This window comes from Boleophthalmus pectinirostris, unplaced genomic scaffold, assembly GCF_026225935.1.
Source record: "Boleophthalmus pectinirostris isolate CB_2022bp ecotype Guang Dong unplaced genomic scaffold, ASM2622593v1 HiC_scaffold_8, whole genome shotgun sequence".
NCBI classification, from domain to species: Eukaryota; Metazoa; Chordata; class Actinopteri; order Gobiiformes; family Gobiidae; genus Boleophthalmus; species Boleophthalmus pectinirostris.
Window position 1 is genome coordinate 20,115,930 of NW_026571515.1, and position 24,295 is coordinate 20,140,224.

Below are 24,295 nucleotides of genomic sequence, written 5' to 3' on the forward strand. Positions count from 1 at the left end.
TGGGCTGTGTTGGTCACGGTGTAAGAAGCACTGTGAATAAGGATAGAAGTATATTTTTGCATTGGAGCCTACAGAGTCAATATAATACATTTCTAGGAAGCTAAGAAAAGAAAAATCAAAAGTCTTAAAAAGAGCAAACACCACAACCAAACCACAAAGAACTTTCAGATGCCCTGTAATGATTACCTGATATATCGCCAGTGTCACCAAATACACAATGCAGGCTTATATTGTACAACACAAACAAAAGTATTGCATTACAGTTATATTATATGAGGATTTACAGAAAGATCCTCCTGCAGGGACAGAGCAGAGGGTGGTGCTCTGAACAGACAGAGTACACACAGACACTCAAAAGCTCTTGTTCCACTTTGGAGCACCGCACGCATTACAAAAGAGAGAACCAAACACCAGTGATACAGGAGAGAGCAGACAGACAAAACCACAGACAGGGTAATGTAAGGTAAAAGCGTATAGTTTATATTTCATGTAAGGCTGGAAATTCAATATAATATATATTACATTGGTGTGTTATACTATGATGATTTTTGTGATACATGCATCAACTAACCATGCATTCACACACACACACACACACACAGTCATACACTAGTGCATAGTTTCCCAAAGACTGAGTCGCAAGATTTTTTGGGGGGTCGCCTTGTCACAATCTCCATGTACGTCTGCAAAATACTGCACACCCCTCCTCCCCCGCTCCTCACTTTTTCGGCAGCACCACCAAATAACCAATTTTCTGTGGGAAACACTGATTACTTTTTTTCATTGTTTAAAACTTGAGTAATACTAATCGTTCAGAGAGATATGATCACTCAGTCAACAATAAAACAATAAAATATCCTCATTAATGTTTAATCATGGTAAAAAATGTGTTTAGTAATTTACAAATATTGTCTATTGATTTGGGTTGCGAAGATTTGTGACTTTTAAAATATGGGTTCCCAGAAAAAAGTTTGGGAAACACTGCACTAGTGTACACAGATACTCAGAGCAAGGTGGGTTAAGTGTCTTGCCTAAAGACACAAAAATAGAATTCTTCTGTGGGAGCTGGAATCACACCGCCAACGAGTGATGTTTATGTGGAAACTGGGATTCAAACCGCCAACCTTCAGATCAGAGGACAAGTTTCCCTTTCCATACAAGCAACAACATTGTAGCACTGAAACATAATAATTCTGTAAAATATACTGTAAATAAATAAACCTACAATATCGATGCTATCACTAAATCACTAAATTTATGTACTGATAATTTAAAATCTTAGCACATCCCACATTTCAAGAGTAAAGGAGGCAACAAAAACAGACAATATAAGAAAAATCAGCCTCAACATATGAGAGACAATTGCAGTGTAATCTCCCAAACAATGGGATAAGTGACATTTCTGAAATTGTGTTGTTTATTACTGTTGCTTCCTCTGATATTTGTGCAATACTTGAACCTCAGCCTACACACATACACGCAGATTTTTACCACATTTGTGATAATGGACTAAAGTAGACATAATATTTTCATGTTTTGTTCCTGTTTTTATCCCCCACCCTTGTGCTAAAACAAACAAATTGAAAATATAAAGGGGATTTTTTGTCAGTGTTACATCATTATCCAATTACTAAAAAACAACACTAGCTTCAATCTCGTTTAAATGCAATACGAATATGAAAGGCTGAACATGGAGACCGCAGAGCTTTCAAATCTTTCTGCAAAATGTCACAACTAATAGGTTTCGGAAATGTCCCTGATTTGTAACTTGGAAAAAAGTCAGGGACTACCTTCAGTGAAAACGCTGCCAAAAAAGGATTAAGATAACAACAGGGACATTCAAGCTATTCTGCTCAAGTCCCTTGTTTTGAAAGCTGATCTTTCTACAGTTACCATATTTTGAAGTAAATAAATAAATTGTCAGAGGTGCTGTCTGGATTTCCACATTCTGTTTTCAGAGTTGCGATAAGAGCGGAGGAGGAGACCTGATAGTTTTATAAATCAGCTGGGAGACACAAAGATCCACGATGAGGAGTGTGTGGACAATGAATAATATATAGAGAAATGGAGGAGGAAATAAAGCTCGACCCAAATGCTCACACAGACTCAGGGTGACTTTACTCATTCTCCCCTGTGTTTATTACATACTTGTACTACTGCAGTAACCTCGAGTACTGTGGACTATGCAATATCTGCAACTCTGAAAGTACATGGGGAGGGAGGGCCTTTTAAAAGCTCCCCTTCCTCCACAGTACACACCTTGTCCTTAGGTGACATGCAGTCCAGCTATCTCTATCATACTCCAAATGCACAAATCTAACTAGTATCGATCAATAAAAGTCATGCGGATGCTATTGTGTGTGTTGTGTTGTTATTTCCTGCCTCTTTGCTAACTTAAGGATGTACAGATAATATAACTCCATTAGGGCACAGCTCTCTGTGTTTCATTTCAGCAGCATTCAGCTTCACATTTGTATTAAATCAGATGAGTGTTTCTCATTAATGCAGGAAAATATGGTGGCCCCCCATAGTCTAAAAACAACAGAAAATTACACTTTGTTGCCCATTGCCTTATTACAAACATTATAAACAACTATACAGAAATGACTACTTTAAGATTAAATCTAGTCAATAAACATAATTTTTACTCCACAAATTGTATAAAATGAAACTATTGAAATCTTGTGCCACCAGAATCTCCAAGAATCTATAGGAAACACTGCAGGCAGAGCTACTGTTGAAAACCCATTCCAATTTCCAATGCACGGTGCAGCAACACAAATTTGCTTTATAGAACTTGGCAAGTTTAGCTGTTTATAAAGTAAACTATCCTGGAATAGCCAGACTGATGTTACATATCTGTAAAAACAATCTGAAATGGCACCCACTGAAATCACTTTGTGAAGAGGAGGGGCTTTTAGTGGAGTTTTAACAAATCACAGCATCCAAGTTACATTCTTCGATAATAAAACAATAAAGTTTTTTGGCTAAATAAATGTGTAGCAGCACGCCTACTTTCTTCTCTGCACTGAAAGGTCAACTTACTGAATGAAAAAAAAATATTAGTGGATTTTAGTTTGTTGCTTTGGGTCTCATTTCGAGCGCTTTTTGCTACTAGAAAAATATAATATGTTGTACTGAATTGTTAATTGCAATGTTTTTTCTCTGAAACCAACAGATAGACCCAAGACTGACCACAGTATCTTACTTTTCTATCTTCATGGAGACCAAACCAGATCAAGTTACAGGTCAGATCTGCAGAGAGACGACCCTGCTCACAATCAGAATGCCTGTTTTTCTAGGTATTTTTGAGCTATAAAACCACCTGTAAGTGAATAAATGTAAAGTAGAGCTGTTTAATGTCATACTGTGGAACATTCCAGGTCTGCAGAAACAAGCAGGTGACGGAACTAAAAAGTTACATAGTGCACATTTAAATTACTTAAATGTTGTAGTTCAGTAGGAGCAACCTAATAGAATTATAGCAACCTATTCAGAAATGTTTTGACTGTAAGTAGCGGTCCAACAGCATGGCCTAGACGTTTTTCAAAAAGCTAGTAGTTACCATATACTAGTTACTCTATAAAGTGTGAGAAAGAGCTGAGTTTCTAGATACAGTTCACACCTGCCCCAATAAATCACAATGACCCACCTAGACTACATTTGTACAATCTATCACTATGACCTACACAGAGTCACACAGCTTACAATAGTATCTAACCATTTTCAAAAGGGAGCAGACATTGAGGGCTCCAAAAAAGACTTAACTGACCAGCCAGAACCACACACTTTGACAAAATTTTACAAAGATGAGTGGATCTGGAGCCTTATCCTGCCTCCTTGATTTTATTGACAGGTGTATTAATTGTGTCAAAAACAAACATAGCTGCTTACACATAAAAAAGGGAGGAAAAAAACATAAAACACTGAGAAACAGGATAGATTTTGCAGAATCTATAATCAAAGCACCAAACTATTAATGATCTTAGGTAAAAGAAGTTATATAGTTTTGTTCTGAATGATACAACAATTTTGGAGAGGAGATGACTTCTGCGTTTGAGACATGTGCTACAAATTAGCGGGTGTGGTTGGATCATAGACTGTATATATATATTGACATTCCTATAATGGAGCTTGGGTTTGAATTCACTCCTGTAACCACTAGCATCTCAAACTTCTTCTGAGTGGAGCCGGACACTATGGGTGACGTCACACTCGCTTAGTCCACTTCTTTATACACTGTGTGGTTGGATCATCTCAAATTAGGATGAAGGATTTTCAACCTCTACGGTCCAATTCCAGACCTTTATAGATTTGAACAGAATGTAGAAGGGACAGGCAACAAAAAGACAGGAGGTGCACGCTTGGAGGATGTTTTGAGTGAATAATTCAGACGTTTTTGGCTATGTCTGGAGGGGATTCTGGGAAAGAGTGTTTTCACGTTAACAGTGCTCTTCAGGGCGTCCTGTTTCAGGAAGGTGGGGGTGGAAGTGCTGTAGAATCCTTAATGCTCAGGCCATTTCTGCAGCATACTACAGAGCACAGAGGGAGAATGAATGGGGAGGAAGTAATCTAGGTATCTTCAAATTATGTTAACGCAAAAACACCTCAAAGGTCTCATATTATGCAAAATTTACTTTTGTAAGCTTTAAGCCATGTTCTAATGTTGTTACCTCATCAAAAACATACTTGGAGTTTGTGTTTTCATTCAGTCTGGCTACATCTCCAAAGCTCAAAATGCTCTGTTTAAACTTGTGATGTCATTTAGTGATACTTTCCAAGTTAACATCTATCTTTTATCTAGAGACTGGCAGATTCCAAGGCTGAAATCATCCAAATGATTCTAGTGAAGGTGTATGGAGTTTTAAAACACAGTGGAGCACTTCCTATATTACCACAAAGTGTTTTCTGTTCGAGAAAAGAACTCAGCCTAAATATGTAGGATTTGTGAATTAAATATGTTAATGAAACAAAGCACAACTCTAGGTGTGTCTGTGATGAGGAAACACCATTATAACACAGAAAACAGTGTGATATGGCCCCTTTAAGAACTGTTTTTACTACTAGTTCTCGAACTTTTCACACCAAGTACCACCTATGATCATTTTTGGCTTCCTGACAGATCTAAACCTGAACTTTATCAGGCCTAAATTTGGACTAAACCAGTCTAAAATGAGACTAAACCATGATTAAGCTGGTTCTAAATAATGAATAACCCATGAATATATCTGTCTCTAAATAAAACTGCAGAGGGTCCTGTGTACCACCAGTGTTACACATATCACACTCTGAGAAACACTGATCAATTGCATTATTTAGCATCCAGACCAAACACACACAAACTTGTCCAAGAGGAAAATTTGTGGTACTCCAATGGACTCAACAGTACACAAGTCTATTCATTATTTGGGCCCCTGTTTAGTTCAGCAACTACGTTTGGGTCTAAGGTGCAACATCCAAGTTTTTTTTAACCATTTAATAATAATAACAAAACATAAGACTTACATAGCAGTTTTTGAACACATTTTAAAAATCAAGTTTTAAACGTCAAGTTTTTAAAAATGATTTGAAGTACTGCAATGAGTCCAAGTTCGAATTCCCACTGATAACATGCACACTTACGAGCACAATGTTTATGAAAGTGCTATCTGGTAGAGACCATTACCTAGCTCGAAGCAAAAACATAGATGTAAAAGTCAGATCATGATTTCGATTTGATCACGATTCATGTACAATTGACAGATTTATAAAGCCTAGGGGTAACTAAAGTCTTCTGCTTCCGAGCATTGCTGAACCTGACCAATAGGAGATGTGGGTGGTAAAACAAATATCTTTGTTTGAGCTAAGAAAATAAGCAATAAGTACTGTTATAGTCCCTGGTCTTCAGTTTTGACTTTTGCCATATTTTGTCTCCTTCATGCAACCCTGGCTGTGTGAGATCTTTTGTTAGATTGGTGGATTACTCTCTTGTCTGTTTCTGGTAGGCCTACATGATCCATTTTCTGAGACATCAACAGTCATTCATCTTCATCATATTTTAGACCTGTTAGTTTGGTTTTGGTTTAGGTTATTTTGTTTATACATTTGTGTATATATTTTAGATCACTGTTGCCATTTTATTATTTTTCCATCTTGGTTTTTGTTACCTCCCTGACTCTAGCAAAGCTGGGTTGTATTTACCAGAATAGTACATAGTTATTAGCCAGGCTGGCACCATCTAATGTCTTCGCTCAATTTCATTTCTCAGGTCAAGAATCGGAATACACTAGACAGTTCGCAAAAACCCCGGAAGTGCAAGTTCAGGCACCAGCCAATCAGTTAAGAGCCATACATTGTTGTGTTGGTAACGATTCCAACAAGATCGAGGATTTAAAGCCGGAACAAAGAGAATGTTTGGTGAATTTTATCAAGGGGAAAGAAGTTATTGCCCTTCTTCTAATGGGATTTGGGAAAAGCTCAATATACCAGTTAGCCCCATTATCGGAGCATTACGTCATGACCAAATAGCAGCAATTGGTTAAATGAAAAAAAGTACCCCCCTTCTGTCGAGCGCACAAATCCTAATGCTGCGAGGTCAGATGAAGTGAAACCAGCTGATGAATCAGGCTAGATGGGCACAAGGATGAGATCACAATCTGATTTTTATCACCATATTGCCCAGCCCTACCTGTAAGTCATTTATGTTGCAGGGTATGATCTAACAGACTTGCACACAGAATGGAGCACACCCAATGAGCATGTAAAGTGAACATCACAACTGCAGCCTATGAAAGAGATTTTTTTAAACCAACTATATGAATGTTTGTGTTTTTTCAAGCTTACACTTATTCTTCCTGATTAGTCTTAATGATCATAAACACCTCTCAGATACATCACCTGCTTAGAGCACTTATTGTATCCCGGTGGAGTTATGTAATACTCTGAATGTCCTTGTGCATTATTCACACAGTTGTAAGCTATTTACTATGACTCATTGCTTTTACTGTCTTTGGTTTTTATGTAGCAAACCTGGAATATCCTTTTGAACATGTCAGACAGGCCTATTCTCTTTCAATGCTAATTTTATTATGATTATTTATGTTTTGATTTGTTTATATTTTGATTTTAAAGGTGTATTGTGTAACTTCTTCTGCTTGTTTCGATGGATATGTCATTGCTCTGCCTGGAATGTTCCACAGTAAGACATTAAATGGCTCTACCTTACATGGATTCAATTACAGATGCTTTAATAGCTCAGAAATATCTAGAAAAACAGGCATTTGGGTGGTGAGCGGGGTCGCCTCTCCACAGATCTAACCTACAGCTTGGTCTGGTTTGGTCTCTGTGAAGATAGAAAGATTTTACTGTGAAACAAATCAGACAAAACGGACTCCCCACCAGAAAATTTACAAAATGCACCTTTACTGTTTTTCTGATTCTGTAATGTACTTTGAATTGTGTATGAATTGTGCTATATGAATAAACTTGTCATGTCTTGCCTTTTTATGCTACGGAGCTCCACTTTTGTTTGATATCTGCTTTCTCTTCCCATCTGAAGCCACCCCCTCCCAGTATTTGCTCACTTCTTGATATCTTAAACTGATGAAGCGATCCCCCAAAACACCTTACTATCTCGCAGAATGAAAAATGAGTATATTAGCGAGCAGAGTGGAGTGCTTTAATTCCATCTGCTTGGTGCATGTGTGCGGACTCAGCTGAACTGCGGTAATGACTGAAGGAGCTGTCCGGTGCTGAAACCATTCACTCTATTGTACTGCGCATGGGCTCTGCTGTGTCAGTGGTGGTATTAATCTGAATGTGTCCATAGAAGTCCGAGCTTGTTTACGCTCAAATACATAGGCTTTCTCTTGGGTTAATCACATTACAGTCACTATTATCAGAATAAAAGGCTGCATGAGGCTCCCATGAAGAATTACTTACTCAGTACTCCTTTATACAGATTAAATGAAATTAGTTTTTTTCATGGCCGATACGATACTTATTTAGATATTTAGCATCCAGCTTTGCCGATATTCTTTGCCCAATTTTGATTTTTTTACTCAAATTATGTATTTAAAAGTTACTACAAACTCAACCACAGCATTTTTTTAACTACAAACTCATAAGAGAGCTGTGTAGTCACTTTTGGGCAGTTATTTATTGGCACTAAAGTGTAAAATAAAGCGTAAAAGTCCAAATATTGGCTTGATATATCGGTCTATCTTTACTCTATTACTATTCTTTACCAAATTTTACCTATAGGGAAAGGCAAAACTGATAACCAATAAGAGGGTAGTCACAGTGATTCACAATGATGTCAAATTTAACCAAGAATAACTAGCTACAGTGTGAAAGAATAATGGGACTTTAGGGCTGGGCTGGAGCCAAATACAGCTGAATGAACCAAATCATCATGGAAATAGCAGACCTAAAGTGAATGTTAAAGGCAGGCTACAGTCAAAGCCTTGTAAAATGCACCTGAATGACTCACTATATTGAGCACCGGTACTCTTTTCAAATATGTTTCTATGTTCAGCTCTCTGTGGGAAAAGTTTGACCCCTGTTTTAAGGGAAAAAATAACCACCTTGGGAATTAAAGGCAGAGGCTCCATTAAACACCAGTATGTTCATATATTTTTGTATTCATTCATTCTATTTCTAATAGTTATGAGGCATATGCAACAACGCTGATAGCTATTTGCGGTATGATATATAGGTATTCTTGTAGCAGATAAAATAGCCATTGTCTTCTAGAGTCAGTTTTATGACAGGTAAAGAGGTTTTGGATTGGGTAAATTGCACATTGGTCTTCTTTATAAAGCAATATAAAGCTTTCTCTTTTTAGACATTTTAGTTTCAGTTTGGGTCCACTAGGTTTGTGTGGGTTATAAATGTTATAGAGTATCGAAATATCAGTAGATCTTATCGTTTAATTTGATGATACAGTATCAATACCGTGTGCTGCTGTATATATATGTATATCACCAAGAGTATTTTTTGGTATATTTTACAAAATTATTTTGTTACAGCACTACAGTTTTGTTTCTTGTTTAGTGGAAATAAACTAGAAAGACATATTCACTGTTTTGATGATTAAAACGTTTGTGTTTCATATTCACTTTGCACAAGAAGTGGTTTAACAAAGACTTTTAGTGTCACAGCCATGATTTAGCCTTTATTTTTTATCGAACCGTATCAAATCGATTTGAAATATATCGTATTGAATCAGAAGCTCACTGTATCAAGATATGTATCATATCGTGACCTATGTATTGAGATATGTATCATTTCGTGACCTATGTATCGAGGTATGTATCGTATCGACTACTTCTTAATGATACCCAGCCCTACTTGATAATAGAAAATCTTGTCACGTGAAGACATATTTTCATATTTTAGGCGTTTCCACTTTAAAAAACTCTTCTCTTCTTCTGTCAAGTTATCACGCCATTTAGTTCGCGAGCATCATCCCCCCGCATAGACAGCTGTGTCATGAGTTGGTGGGAGCAGATGAGGTGGCTGTGCGGACTGGAGTAGTGTTCTGCGGGCGGGGTGCACCTATCCCAGCCTCCATCAGATACAGCAGTCTGGCAGCATGACAACTTAACCCCTACAGCGCCATGCGACCTGACCGAATACACCGCCAAAATGAGACCTCAAACATCCCATTCATAAAACAGACAGCTGACAATCATAAAGCAGACTGGAGTAAAACTTACACATAAGCGTGGTAGATGAACGCCCAGCCCCGCGGTCTCTCCAGCGCGTTATACAGGAAATTCTGGAGTTTGCGATAGCTGGCATTCTTTTTGGATGGTCGGGGTCTTCCTCCGGAGATGCTAGCCCGTGGTCTGCTGAGGATACTGGTCCGTTTGGTGCTGTCTGTAGCCGCAATGAGCAGCGCCCCGTCCCGACTCGATTCTGGAGCCGAGGGGTCCAGACCCACAAAACCAACCTGCTTCTTCTCTCCGGCCGGGGCTGGGTACACCCCGCCGTTGAGAGCCTTCTTCACCATGCTGCAGCGGGGTTCAAGTCCGTGCCTTCGCCGCGGGGATGCATCACCACCAGCCGCTGGAGCAGGGGTGTGAGCTGGGTGTGTGTCAGAGCTGGTCCCGCCACAAAATCAGTGCAGTCCCCGAGAGAAAGTATCTGCACCGCGCACGCTGCCTCCCGCCCGGCTCCTTCTTCCGGCCACTTTACGCACAGCGGGGAGGGAGGGCAGCTTCGGGATTTTCACTGAAGTTCATCTGTAAATGGCATCAGCTCAAATGCCTCCTCTGCTCTAACTGATGTGGATTGCTCCAGAGCTGGGGGAATGTGCTGATGCCAGGGGTGGAACTACAGAGAACGTGCACAGAGCAAGCACAAATAAATGAAAGGTTTGAGGAGGAACGGTGTAAAATGCTTTAACACCAGTGCTACTTATGGAAATAATATAATAACAATTAAAAAACCTAAATGTTTGCAGAATAGGACTTATCAGTATATGCTTTATTAAGGTTTATTCTGTGTTGACATTCACAGGACCAAGATCCCATTGGTCATAAAGAACTTGATATTCAGTCAGACAGTGACACACAGAGTACATACTTTCCTCATAAAGAGAAGCCTCAGACTTAATCCAAGTCTGCAGAAGCTCAGGGAGCTGCCCTGAGAGAGACTGCTCTAAACTCATACAATATTCAGATGTGATGCTTTCTACACACTGGAACAAGCTGCTCACCGTGTCAGGGTTTATGCTGTATTAAAACTGAAAGGACTACAAATATGTAAGATGAAAATAAAATATCAAATAGCTCTGCCTCTCATTTAATATGAAAGACTGGATCATACATATGCTGCTACTAAAGGGCTGTGTCCAGACCTTCCTTGATTCCTTGGGGACATCTTTATCTTTAATGTAAGACATAAGTGGACAGAGCTCCTGCTGTAGAGCCGCAGACTCACATAACAAAACACTGCTCATGTGAACATTTTATTACTATATTGTTAAGATGCATTTACAATGATCATTTTAGAAAGATTCAACAAAGTTTCTTTGTACAGTTATTTTCAGGCAAAATAAAATTGCAAATAAAGTATTTACAATAATCCAACATTAGAATCATGTCAATACAAACATAATCAGAGACTGTTGGTGCATGCTGCAGTCATTAGCCCTGCCCAGGACCTCTCATATTAAGAGCTTTTGAGGAGAGATGAGGTGACTGGCTGTGCTTTTGTGCACCAGTTTGAGAACTACATGCTGAGAAATAAATTAAAAGGACTGAGTATCTAATGGGTGCAGCATGTCAACTGAAGTCCAAAACTGAACATTTGTAAGTTAAGTTATGTTCATTTGAGAAAACAGCTGCTCAGTCACCAATACAAAAACAGTTTAATATACTCAATATAATCTGCATAAAAATAATCCAGTTTAAGTTATAGCATTGTAAGACAGTTTTGCGCTTCTATTTACAAGAAATTAAAATCTTCAGTAAAATGAAACTCTGTCCCTTTCTTTACAACATCCTATGTATTACAGTACTTTTTTCTAACACTGATTTGATCAGATCAATCCTTGTACTCATTAAGACTTTGAGTAAACGGACAGTTTCATGGGAGACCAGGTGATTACATATTCATAGCTAGATTTCATCAAACTCTTCCAACATGCAATTGGAATATAGCTATAGGCATACATCATTATTCCTGGTAATATGAAATAAAAGACAATTTTAAAAATGCCAGTTACTAGAAGGAAATCCTTCAGCTAGTTAAACTAATATATTACTTTGTCACTAGGCCAATAAATTACATTATACAACATGCTTAGTTAATCTTATTTTGATTAGCTTCAATCCTTGTAAATCTATGAAACTTCTGAATAATGGTACTGTATATTGAAATAACAAAAATAGATTGAATGCTATTTTAATTAAAAGTAAAATTTAAAAAAAAGACTTGCAGCACAGATACTCCAATATTACTGTGGCAATGTACTGTGAATACAATCAAATTTCATTGAGTTTGAAAATGTGAAATGTTAATGATTACTTCAAAGACCATGGTCACTTAAGCTTATTAAAATATTTCATAAAATAGGAAAAAATCCAATTTTGTATTTTCTTAAATTCTTGCTTCTAAATGGTAAGTGGGGAACCCCTCCTTTATCAGAATCGTTTTTTTTTTTTTTAAACAAAAATCAATCCAGAAACTACACTGACTCCCATGATGAATGTAACACCTCCACATCCTCAAAATAAGACATAAATAATTAGAAATACACAGGCAGCATGCCATTGGTCCTTTAAATACTGTTCAATACGTCGGCTGGAATGCTTTAGATCCTTTAGATACCTGAAATAGTATACGTGAGAGGCAACTGGCTCCTTCCCAGTATAATAAATAACTATCCTTCATATATAGTGCAGTAATACAGTACTGACACAAACCTACAGTAATTGCACAGTCAGCACATGCAACAGGCCGCCCCCCAGCCCTCTACCATCTATCACTCCATCACTCAGTCTCCCACCCCTCTTTCCTTCCCTACGTTCTGTCCTCTTTCTAAATCTATTACATTACAACACATACATGAATACAAGGGCATTCAAGTAGTCAGAAGGTCCTAACACGGAGCCCTGATGAACACCAAGTCCATCTTAGAGAAATGAGACCCTTTTAAAACTTTGCAGTCCAAGGCGAAGTGAAGATCTGGATTCAGGATTAGCGCACAGGTAGTTAATCCAGCTAGAATTCAACACACATCTTCTGCTTAAAACTGGCACATGTATCTTCTTTGTGTAGTTAAATCCAGTGGAGGTAATAATGATGAAAATGCTTGCTTGATATTAACCCAAATATCTAGTGGTTTCATGCTGGAAAGGTCCCTGTGCATGTGGGGGTTGGCAGTGTCTCTTGATAAAAAAAAAAGCTGAATTCTTGTTTCAGTCTCTTTCTTCTGAATCCTTAAAGTTCTCCATCAGATGGTGGTAAACATAGCTTGAAGAGCCTGTGGACACGGAGAAGATCCAATAAACAGATGGTAACATAATAAGGAACTAAATGGTGTGGGGCTGAAGTGGTCGGATACAGTACCTTGGAGCTGAGGGAGGCATCTGGTCCATTACCTTGAGGTTCTTAGCAGAGAGCTCCACTCTGGCTCCCTGATACACAGAACAGATATGGTTTAACTTCATTATAGCACTACTGCTCTTGATAGTACAGTACATATGGAAGTGCACACAGATAATAGCATTTAACCACACAGACCGGTCTTTTTTGTTCATTTTCTAATTTATTTATCAGCTTCTGAAAGTTTAATCGAATCAAAAAAGTCAGGATAAGAGTCCCATACATATATAATAGGGCCAAGATGTTAAAGGCCCATATTTCTGACCTATGTTATAATGTTGTTTCTTCATCACAAACAGACCTGGAGTTGTGTTTTGTTTCATTCACACATGTTTAACACAGAAATAACGCATATTTGTTTTTTTTCACACAAGAATCATTTGGATGATTTCAGCTGAGGAATTTAAAATCTCTACTGAACAAAAGGCAAAAAGTAGCTGTTAACTTAAAAACTACCACTTCATGACATCAGACATTGGAGAAGAGCATTTAGAACATGGGAGATGTAGAAAGAGTAATATAAACGATTATTGAAACATGTGTGAATGAAACAAAACACAACTACACGTATGTTTTTGAGGAGGTAACAATGTTCTAACATAATCCATTTTGCATAATATAGAACTTTTATACATCATGAATGTGACTTGGCACTGCTTACATGTTGAAATAGTCCATACTCGTTCCTGTTGTGTGACTGATGAATGAAGAATGACAAGTGTGATGTGTGAAATACCTGTTTGCGCATGATGTCCATGGTCTGCATGATGCAGCGAGGCATAAGACCGTGGTTTCTGGCTAAAATCATGGCCTGCTCCAGAGTCACGCTCAGAGTACATCTGAAAAGAACAAGCAGCAAGATTAGTGGGAGTCCTGTTACAGTGTTACATCAGCCTTCTCTCCCAACATATGACTAAATGATTAGTTTTCATAATGGCATAGTCCCAGATTGAACCCAAGTTATATCACTAAATGTCACAGCATCTCAGGTGGTACAATGATTGTTTTTTATCAACATATGCTCATGAATGAGGCGTGATTGACCCTGTCAGTGATCCCCAGGATGTGTGGGTGTACACATAACATACCATCACTTAGTCTGAGTACTGGACAGAGAGCAATATACACCAATGTTATCTCACATGTCCCCCATGAAATATTTGAAATAAAGGTTTTCAGGGGAGTAGTGCAGAAGGCAAACACTGTAGCATCATCTTAATAGTGCTGCTCCACTCACCTCTGCATGCCAGTGCCACACATGGTGATGTGGCAGGCGCCCAGGCGGTTACACAGCTCTGAGGACACAGCAAGAACACTGACACCTGATGGGTGACCCTGGGCATTGGGACGCACGTTCACATAGGACTGCATCAGACGGCACAGGTCATCGAGAGTGTTCAGGGGTCGCAGCAGCTACAGAAAAAGATGACACAGTGTTAAACTGAGGTGACAGGCAGAAGACTGCTGTGATGAAGTCTGAAGAACTGAAACTGCATGTGTTCAATTAAGTTGAACTTGTTTTGTATTAACAAACAGAGATCTTGCACAATTACTAAAAGGTTAATTCAACTGAAGACATGCTACAACATTAGAGCGTAATGAGACTAGTGTCTGAAACCACTCAATTAGAAAGTACTCATAGGTACCAGCAACAAAAGGGTGTATTTAAAAATGGTGTGGAGCAAACATCAAGTCAAAAGTGGCTTCAGACACTATCACACAGTGCATATTGTCTATATTACCTCATGGGGGCAGCAGAGAGCTTATGTTACGTTTTATATATATATATATATATATATATATATATATATATATATATATATTATTTTTTTTTTTTATATTCATATTAATCTGTTATGTACAATTAGGGATATTCTTTCATACTAATCTACAATTAAAATTACCCAAATAATTTCTGTCTATATCAGCTAAAGTCAGTTGGAGTTCTATTCTCCAGACTAGTTGGTTAGTGGGAGCTATTATGGGAATCTGGAGCTAAACGGGTTTCCAATCACAGCACACCAGGTGGTCTTACTTTTGAAATGCTCGGCTGGAGGTCTCTAACTTCACGGCCCAGTATCTGTGCTTGCATTTATATTAAGTCATTACACACAGATCGGGGACAGAATGCCACTGAAAAAGTAGAAAGTACAAGACAAGTTCAGGTTTACCTGGTCAATCTTCATTGCTGTGCTGTTGGAGTCGGTGGGCAGGTTGGACTTCTCCAAATAAAAGCCCCTGATGGAATAAAAGAGCTTTGTGTTTCAAGTGTTAAATATAACAACGTCACACCCAATATACAGAACAAAATCAAAATATTTGCTACAGTGAACAATAATGATGGATAAGTAAAGAGTGCCCTCTGACTCACCGGAGTTTGCGGTAGTACGCTTTGACCTTCTCCAGAGAGATGGCGTTGGTCCGCTGCTGGAACTCCTCCATCGTCACATGCTCAGCCTGCGACACTCCCTCAGGACGCTCCAGAGCTGAGGGAGAAAGTACTACATTATCGATCCAAAAGCAGATACAACTTTTGTTTTGCTAAGTGCAACTGAGGTATTTCACCAGTAGGTGGCAATGTTGTAGCATACATTTTCTTCTTACTACAGTAAATACAGTAATAAATCCTTGTGCATGCACTACTATACAGACCCTTTCAGATTTTCCAATAACTGAAGCGAAGCTTCAGCTCTGTGCAGAGCAGTGTATTTGTTATGAGGTCTCACCTCTGGTAAAGAGCACAGTGTGGAGCTTGAGGCTTCCTCCATTCTGCAGTCGGCTGGGCAGCTCATTGAAGTGACAGCTGTCGAGATACAGAGTGACCCTCAGGGCCTGGCGACTGCCCTCCACCTGGTAACTCACTGGGGTATCTGCAACAATCAGACACACAAAGGACAAGCTCAAAATCAAAGTCATTACATCAATACGTACACATGAGAAACACAGATACAAAAAAGGACACGCATAAAACATACTATAGAGGGAGTCTCTCTACATGTGAAATCAAGAATATGCTCAGAGATTCAGAGCAGACGGGATCGATGGATGATGTGGTTGATTTGACAACAGCACACTACTGTGATATCTTAACTGAATTGTGAAGGTTACATTGCTTTATTACATGGGCATAGTTCCGAAAACATTTGTTAACAATATTCAACAGATCCAAAGTAGCTGCATTGTTCAATACAAAGGAATCCACAGCAACTTGATATTTTTCAAACTTCATATCAAACAAAAATGATTGCACTGAGTCGACTGGCGCTTCTTAACATGTTCTGTTGGCAGTGTACTGCACACTCATAAATGAGAAAATATGACCTTTGCTCAGAGACCTTAAACTCTTTTCCCAAAGGAACCCATCAAATCATAATCCTGCAGAATTAGCTTAAAGCCTGACTACCTAGCACTACAGGCACTCCCCAGTTTGCTGAAGATGCTATTAGCAAATCAATAGAGTCCTGCCACCACCAACACGGCACAAAGCCTAACATAGCAAACTCAGCAAAAGTTTTAATGTAAGGTTTATACATGGGATACTTATATGGACACTTGACCTTGTGGACTTTCTCTTTGCTGTAGAAGTGAATAGGAACATTGGAGCAGATGTATTATATTTATGTCTTGGTTCTTTGGGCAAACCTTGAGATGCAAATCTCTTTCAAATAGGAAGAGCTGGGTGAGTGCTTTCCATTAAGTAGTATCTATACAGACCACACTGATGGAACTTACAAGGGAGTTGGTTTTGTTCATTATTTTAGATGTAAGCATTGTATCCATAAGTGGATACACAGGAATTCAAATATTTTTGTTATTAATAAGGAACAATATTTGCACCAATATTTATATTATACCAGCAGGCCTGTCATGATTATTTTATTGACTTATCATTTAATTCATAACAGATGGATCAATATTTTTGGGGGTCAATTTTTATTGTGGGTACTAGTGGGAATTTTTGGTTATTTTTTTCTGTAATATAAGATGCTTTTTGCTGTAGAAGGCTGAACTAAGATTAAAAAAAATCTAATTATTAAAGTGTTTCATTCTCCCATTTATGCATTGCAGTTCATGTTTTTTTTTAATAATCAGTATTGGACATTTAGAATACTTTGTGGGGAATAATTCTGCTGTTTGGTTTGATTTCAAAATTACCGTATATCATTTATAATTACTTATATCGTACTTCAGAATGTGTTATTGTGACAGGCCTTTATACCAGTTTTTTACTCTCTTTTTTTGCTTATTATTTAGTGTCATGTCACTGGGATGCAAACTACATCTGCGCAATAAAGGGCTTCAATCGGCCCCTCAGAGTCAAATAATCAAAGTTAATTCAGAGTTAGTCAAACCTCCAGCTGCTAATTACCAGCAGCCTGTTCTAAAAGAAAGTCAGTCTTTGTAAATGTCTCACTTGCAACTAGACACTCGTCCTCCATCTGCCTGAAGAACACAGTCACTTTGTCCAGGTCCAACAGGGCGGCCTTGGTGTCCTCCAGCATGGTCTGCTCCTCTTTCTGTCAAAGGAGAGACACATAACAGCGAAGAGGTCAACAGGGATACACTGTTCAGCTGGGTCGCAGCAGCTCTAATGCTATAAATAATAGCTCTATTTTCAGCCCTACGACGAAAAGCGCTATAAAACCTTCATATATTTAGACCATTGATTTTGTCTTTTATATAGAAACTTTAAATTTTCTTCTTATAAGATAAATTGTAAAAAGCTATTCTTATCAACGCTATTATTATTATTATTATTATTATTATTGAAAATGAAGAATCATCATGGTAGTATAAAAGATAAATAGATGTTTAGATGGTAGGACAAATGGTAGAACCAGTCTATGTTATAATGTTGTTTCCTCATCACAAACATATCTGGAGTTGTGTTTTGTTTAATTTCAACACTCTGTTACACCTTGTGATGTCATGTGGTAATACAGGAAGTGTGTTTTTTAACTCCGTACGCCTTCACTAGAATCACTTGGATAATTTTAGCCCTGGAATTGCCGATCTCTACTGAATATAAGGTAAATGATAGCTGTTAACTTGAAAACTACCACTACATGACATCACAATGTGGAAAAGAGCATTCTGAGCTTTGGAGATGTAGACAGACTAATAATAAAGGGTTACTCAAACATGTGTAAATATGCAACCTGCTCCAGGGCAATAACAACAAAAAGAAAAAACTAAACAAAACACACAGCCAGCCATAGGAAAAGAAGTCAACAAAAGTCAACATTATGAATTAACTTCAGTTTAACAAAAATAAATCTAGAACAAGATAAAGTTGAAAAAAAAAAAGTCGTTATTTTAGCTTATACAAGGTCTAGGTCTACAAAAAAAAACAACACAATTTTTCAGCTGTGCATGTTTCGGTTCATCTAACCCTAGATACCGTTAGGTTCAAAATAAGCATTCAGGTTTTCAGAAATATGTCTCACAACTCACCACATGGGGCGCCAGAGTGGACTGAAAGTGCAGCAGGACTCCGATGACAGAGATCTGCTCTAACCACTTGCGGCTGGTCTCTTTGCAGTCTTCCTGATACTCCCCGGCGTTGTTGAACCTGCACCTCAGAGCTGCCAACAGCTGCTCTGCTAAAGTGCACAAGGCCCCGGTCACAGCCTGACAGAAGATCACATCCCGACGCAACTGTAGAGATGTGTCTGTGAAGAAATGATTCAAGTTAGAGAAAGTGACATAAATAAGAAGAGAAAATTAAAAACAGTAGCAGTGAAGTGATGTGATGTACTATGTTTATGGACTAGTTAATCATTTGTGAGGGTTGAACAATATTTCTGTGACTCATTAAAAGTCAAATATTACACAAACTTGACTCATGGTGAACTTTTGAGCTACGTATGTAAACATACCTAGAATTGTGTTTGTTTCATTCACACATGTTTGAGTATTCATTTAGTCTGTCTCCATCACCACCCTTTTATCTTTTGTTTGTTTTTGTTTGCAGAAATAGCCAGTTCCAGGGCTGAAATTATCCACATAATTGTAGTAGAGGGGTATGCAGTTTAAAAACACAGTGGAGCACTTCCTGTTTTAAGGTACTAGATATGCATGGTTTGTGTGTTAAACATGTGTGAAACAAACAAAACTAGACTCCACGTATGTTTGTGATGAGGGCATTGTTATAACCATGATCAGAAAATAGCGAAATATGGCCCTTCAAAGTATATTAAAAAAAAGCAAATTAAATAAAAAATGTCAGGCCAAAATTATGAGCGAGTCCAAACTATTTGTCTATTATAAACAATGCCAAAATCTTGTCTTAGTCTCATGGGAGTTGTCCAACCCCTACTCATTATAGATCTTTACTCAAAAGGAATATTTATTGCAATATTTTCTGTAGCAATACGTCACACTTAAAATGTGTGTTCATGAGAGGCCTACGACTCTATATTTATTCCTGTGCTTTTTGTCTAGTTACATCAGTATCATATGACCATCAACAAGTGGAAGTGTTTAGTAAACTGTTTGTAATATTATTCTACTTTGGAAAGCTTAGGAGCTGCAGATGTTGGGTCTGTGTTTTCACATGATGGATGACCTCATTTGCAGGAGGTCCAAAGAGTTGGATGTATTTAAAATGCTTAGACCATGAGGCCTTTTCCTGCTTCTTGAGTCTGATTACACAACCTTTTTGTATTTTTCTAACAAATTCAACTTTACAAATGAGTGTTATGCAATGACTATACCTGTACACTTGAGCAAGGCGAGGAGAAGCTGGTTCTTTCCATCTGTAAGTCAAAGAAAAACAACATGTAATCCGCACTCGTAACAGTATATCGTCACATGAACTAAAGCTCTGTGTGTGTATGTCCCACTCACCATCCACAAATCTCTGCAGGCTCTCCACCAGCGTTTTGATGGACGTGGGCAGATTCCAGGGGTCCTCTTGGATGTTTTTATGGATAATATATCGACAGCGGACGGTCCAGTCTTCTGTGTGTCGAAACTCTGTTCACATAAACCCACAGGGAGGTGTCAGTAGATGTGTTACATAAGGTTTGTACTAACATTGTGATGAGGACAACTTCTCTTAAAGCTGCACTGTGTAACTTTCATGGGGAGGGTCCGCCACCTGCTTGTCTCTTTGAGGATGTTATTGTTTGTTTGGAATATTCCACACTACACAATGAAACATATCCATTTTGCTTTCATTCAATTAAAGCTGTTTTTTTTTCTCAAAAATACCTTGAAAAACATGCATTCCTTTCTCTGGGGTCACCTCTCTATAGATCTGTCCTGTATCTTAGCTCGGTGGCGTCACATGCTTGTTTTTATGGAAATAGACTAATCCATATCATATTGAGGCACATTCCAGACAAAGCAATAACATCTCCATGGCACGGGTCCTGCATGGGTCCATTTTTGGAGACCCGCACCCGTCCGGACCCGTTAACATCCCACCCGTTACCCGCCCGTGCCCATGATAAAACACACACACATTAAAAATATTCTAACTGAATCATCAACAAATTGAAAAGTTATGACTTAAAGAATTACAATCACAAAATGAAATGAAATGATTTTGCTTTCTTCATTATGAATACCAACGGACGCGACTCGACTGTCAACACTTCACAGGAATTATATACTGAGCAAAAGAAACACTGATCGAGATGCCGGATTTTAGCGCTGCACACGCCATTAACTGAACCAGGACTAAACCAGGACTATCCCAGGACTAATCCAGGACTAATCCAGGACAAACCTAGGACTAACCCAGGACTAACCTAGGACTGACTCCAGGACTGAACCAGGAGGACTAAACCAGGACTGAACTAGGACTAAACCAGGAGTAATCCAGAACTGGACCAGGACTCAGGCGAAAGGACCGGCGCAGAGCTCCACGGATTCGGGGTTCTCCAAGATTAGTCTTTATTTAGACCTGGTTTAGACCTGGTTTAGTCTTGGTTTAGCCCTGGTTTAGTCCTGGTGTAGTCCTGGTGTAGTCCTGGTGTAGTCCTGGTGTAGTCCTGACCCACCCGTGTGTAATTAATACCCGCCTACAAAATTCCAGAACGTTCCATTCCATTTCAGCAACTATTTGCTCGTACTGGTGCAGGATTCTGCTCCATGGAGACAAGAATTGAGCGAACCAGAAAAGTTACACAGTCCACCATTAAGTTTCTCATACCTGGCTGGTTGTGGTCAGAGTAAAAGTGCTTTGTTTCTTCACAGGCCTTAGTCATGACGGACCCCTTCAGCAAATTGTTTATGGAGTCAACCTGTGTGAACAAGAACAGATATCAGTTTAGATTTTAATTTAATACAAACTCACCCACAAACCTGTTTTATTAGAAACTGTATAAAAGTGAAACTGTGAGGTCACATTTTGCCCAGTGTCCACTTTATATTTAAGACTTCACACATATTCTTTAGGCAGTTGGTTGGTTGAAGCTAAATATCAGTCTGTACCGTAGATAATGCAATCAGCCCAATCCCTATATCAGTTCATTTATATTCCCCAGTCATATATTTTTCATCATGTGGACTTCCTCACTAAAATAAAGTAGAATATGTCATTTTTTACAGATATTGTGAAGTTCTACAGCAATAGAAACATATTCTCAAAACGTGTAATAGCATAACAAATCAACAAAACATGGTGAAAAGCAGTACAATGTTCTCTGTTACAAAAGGAGCAATTCTTCCAACCAGGTTTTGCAATAGAAATGCGTAGCAGCCCTTGTGAGTTTTTGTTTACATTTTAAAATATTTGGTCAAAAGGCAAAACATACCAGTACGGTGATGATCAAAAGATATATCTAAGCCCAAAACACTGCAAACTACACGTGTCAGTTACAAAGGAGCTAAATTGGGAGAATAAAGAGACTTGAGAAAACATGATCCCTTAACCAAGGATACACAGCTCAACAAGTTAACCCAGTCCAGATGTCAGCTCATCAAAATCATGTTCAAATGGTCAAAAAGGTTTACCCCACTAGAATCTGATTTGTTTGAGCAGCTTAGAGTAAAGTCTTATACTCTTGATATTAAACAGAGAAGGTTAAGCCAACTTTATTCTGTGAAATCCAGCGCATTAAGAGCTCAAATGTAATAAGGCCGTCTCGGTGTTTACAGAGGGATACACACAGCTGGTTGGTTACCTGATTGAAGAGGTGCTCGAGGCAGCCGTGTAGTTTGTCCTGCTTATCCGATGGAATCCTCATGTCACACGGCAACTCATCGCCTGCAAGGAAAAATAAATGTATGGAGTTTTAAGGGCAGTTACTTTATTATCTACTTTGGTACAAATGGTCAGTGGTGGAAGTAGTCAATTTTGTTCCTTAAGTAAAAGTACACATACCGGAGCAAAAGAATACTCAAGTAAAAGTATCACATGAAAAATTCTACTTAAAGATGCTCTATGTAACTTCTAAAGGTGGATGGTCCGCTACTTGCTTGTCTCCGTGGCACCATGTGGTATTAAACATATCTGCCTGTTATTTAATAAATTACAAATGTTTTATTGTTCAAAAATGCTTCGTGCCCTCCACAGATCTGACGATTAACTTGTCTCCATTGCAGTAACCTAGTTTATTTCAATATTGTGAAATAATCCAGGCAAAGCAGTAACATTTCCAAGGAGACAAGCAGTAGGCGGACCCTCCACCAGAAAAGTTACACAGAGCAGTACACAGTTAAGTTATGGCAAAGGAGAAATTCAATTTGTCACCTGGACAAAAGTTTATTTGGTCGAATATGTTTCGCAGCTCATCCAAGCTGCTTCTTCAGTTCTGGGTTCTTCAGAACTGAAGAAGCAAAAATAAACTTTTGTCCAGTTGACAAATTAAATTTCTCCTTTGCCATGGATTCTACTTGGATGACTGAGGGATTTTTCAAATAGTTAAGTATTAAAATAGTTTTCATCAAACATTAATAAAAAATAATATATAATAAATAAAAAAATACTTATACTTTTCAGTTCTGTTGTAGTAGAGTAGAAAGTACAGACACCTGCTTCCAAATGTAGTGAAGTAAAAATAAAATGTGTCCACTTTAGAATTGACTTAAGTCTACTTTACTATTTTTACTTTATTAAATTCCACCACTGGAAATGTTCTTTATTTTAGTTAAAGCTGTGGATGGTTAGTCTTATTTACCTGTATTTGTTTCCCAGGAAACAAGAATTAAAACATCAACATCACAAAAGCAGTGTTACCTGAACCCATCTCATCACTGCCAAGATATGAGCTGTTACTCCTCACGCTCGTGTAGGACAGGACCGAGTCTCTGTTGCTATTGCATTCACTGAAAAAAAAAGAAAATCATATGTACATATAAACAAATAACATCTAAAATGGTTGAAACTTGAATAGTTGACCACATAAGGATTTGGAAGGCTCTGTCTAGTAATTACACTGTCAAATAATCTTAAACACCCTCTGTGATTTACACAGAGTTACACCAGTGTTAATGAAACGCTTCTTGTAGAAAGAACCACAAGAAGATTAAGAAAAGAGGCCTTGACAAACAAACAGAGCATTAGAGTAGTAGAGCTGTTATGTTTTGTCCTTGTAATATTAAGTCTGTTTGGTATCAACATTGGGCCTTGTTTGGTTTTGTAGCTTTCTCTTATCAAACTAACCACAGCCAGGAAAACGTGTGTGTGTGTCTAAACTCCTGTGCCAGTATTTCTTTAACCAAAAACAATTAACATGATATGGGGAAATCTGAGGCATTTTTGCTACTGCACTGGCTTCAGTTTTGACAGAGATTTAAAAATACAGCAACAGGCAGTCCTAAAACATTAAAAAAGATGTGTACTCAAAAAGAAACATGATAAAGAGCATTTAAAGGTCCTATATTACGCAAAATTGACTCTTGTGAGCTTTAAGCCATGTTAGAATGTTGTTATCTCCTCAAAAATATACCTGAAATTGTGATTTGTTTCATTCACACGTTTGAGTAACGCTGTATTATTAGTCTCCAAAAGCTAAAAATGCTCTGTTCCACCTTGTGATAAAGTGGTAGTTTTAAAGTTTACAGCTAGTTAGTTCCATAGAGGTCTGCGATTCTGGGGCTGACATCATCCAAATGATTCCAGCAGAGTTGGGACCAAGTCATCGTTTTGCAAGTCTCAAGTAAGTCCAAGTCAAGTCCAAGTTGTCCGCTTTGAGCTTCAAGTCATTTCAAATCTTTAAACCAGAATTTTTGCTATTTCTAAATGGTT

General features: G+C 38.2%; 2 protein-coding genes across 7 annotated transcripts in view; both read right to left on the reverse strand.

Annotated features, from left to right (window-relative positions):
• LOC110157997 (potassium voltage-gated channel subfamily KQT member 2-like) overlaps positions 1-9,994 on the reverse strand; it is a 48,822-nt gene extending 38,828 nt beyond the window's left edge. For all 6 annotated transcript variants that reach the window (XM_055165994.1, XM_055165992.1, XM_055165991.1 and 3 more), the window contains exon 1: positions 9,699-9,994. In XM_055165994.1, the coding sequence (XP_055021969.1) occupies positions 9,699-9,994 (296 nt within the window). The remainder of the gene's footprint in view (positions 1-9,698) is intronic.
• A 947-nt stretch (positions 9,995-10,941) lies between these two features.
• prex1 (phosphatidylinositol-3,4,5-trisphosphate-dependent Rac exchange factor 1) overlaps positions 10,942-24,295 on the reverse strand; it is a 102,090-nt gene continuing 88,736 nt past the window's right edge. The window contains 14 exon segments of the mRNA XM_020922329.2: positions 10,942-12,973; positions 13,060-13,127; positions 13,832-13,934; positions 14,333-14,508; positions 15,267-15,333; positions 15,467-15,581; positions 15,822-15,965; positions 17,510-17,612; positions 18,550-18,767; positions 19,812-19,853; positions 19,945-20,073; positions 21,257-21,347; positions 22,230-22,312; positions 23,285-23,373. Coding sequence (XP_020777988.2) covers positions 12,931-12,973; positions 13,060-13,127; positions 13,832-13,934; positions 14,333-14,508; positions 15,267-15,333; positions 15,467-15,581; positions 15,822-15,965; positions 17,510-17,612; positions 18,550-18,767; positions 19,812-19,853; positions 19,945-20,073; positions 21,257-21,347; positions 22,230-22,312; positions 23,285-23,373 — 1,471 coding nt within the window. The 3' untranslated portion in view covers positions 10,942-12,930.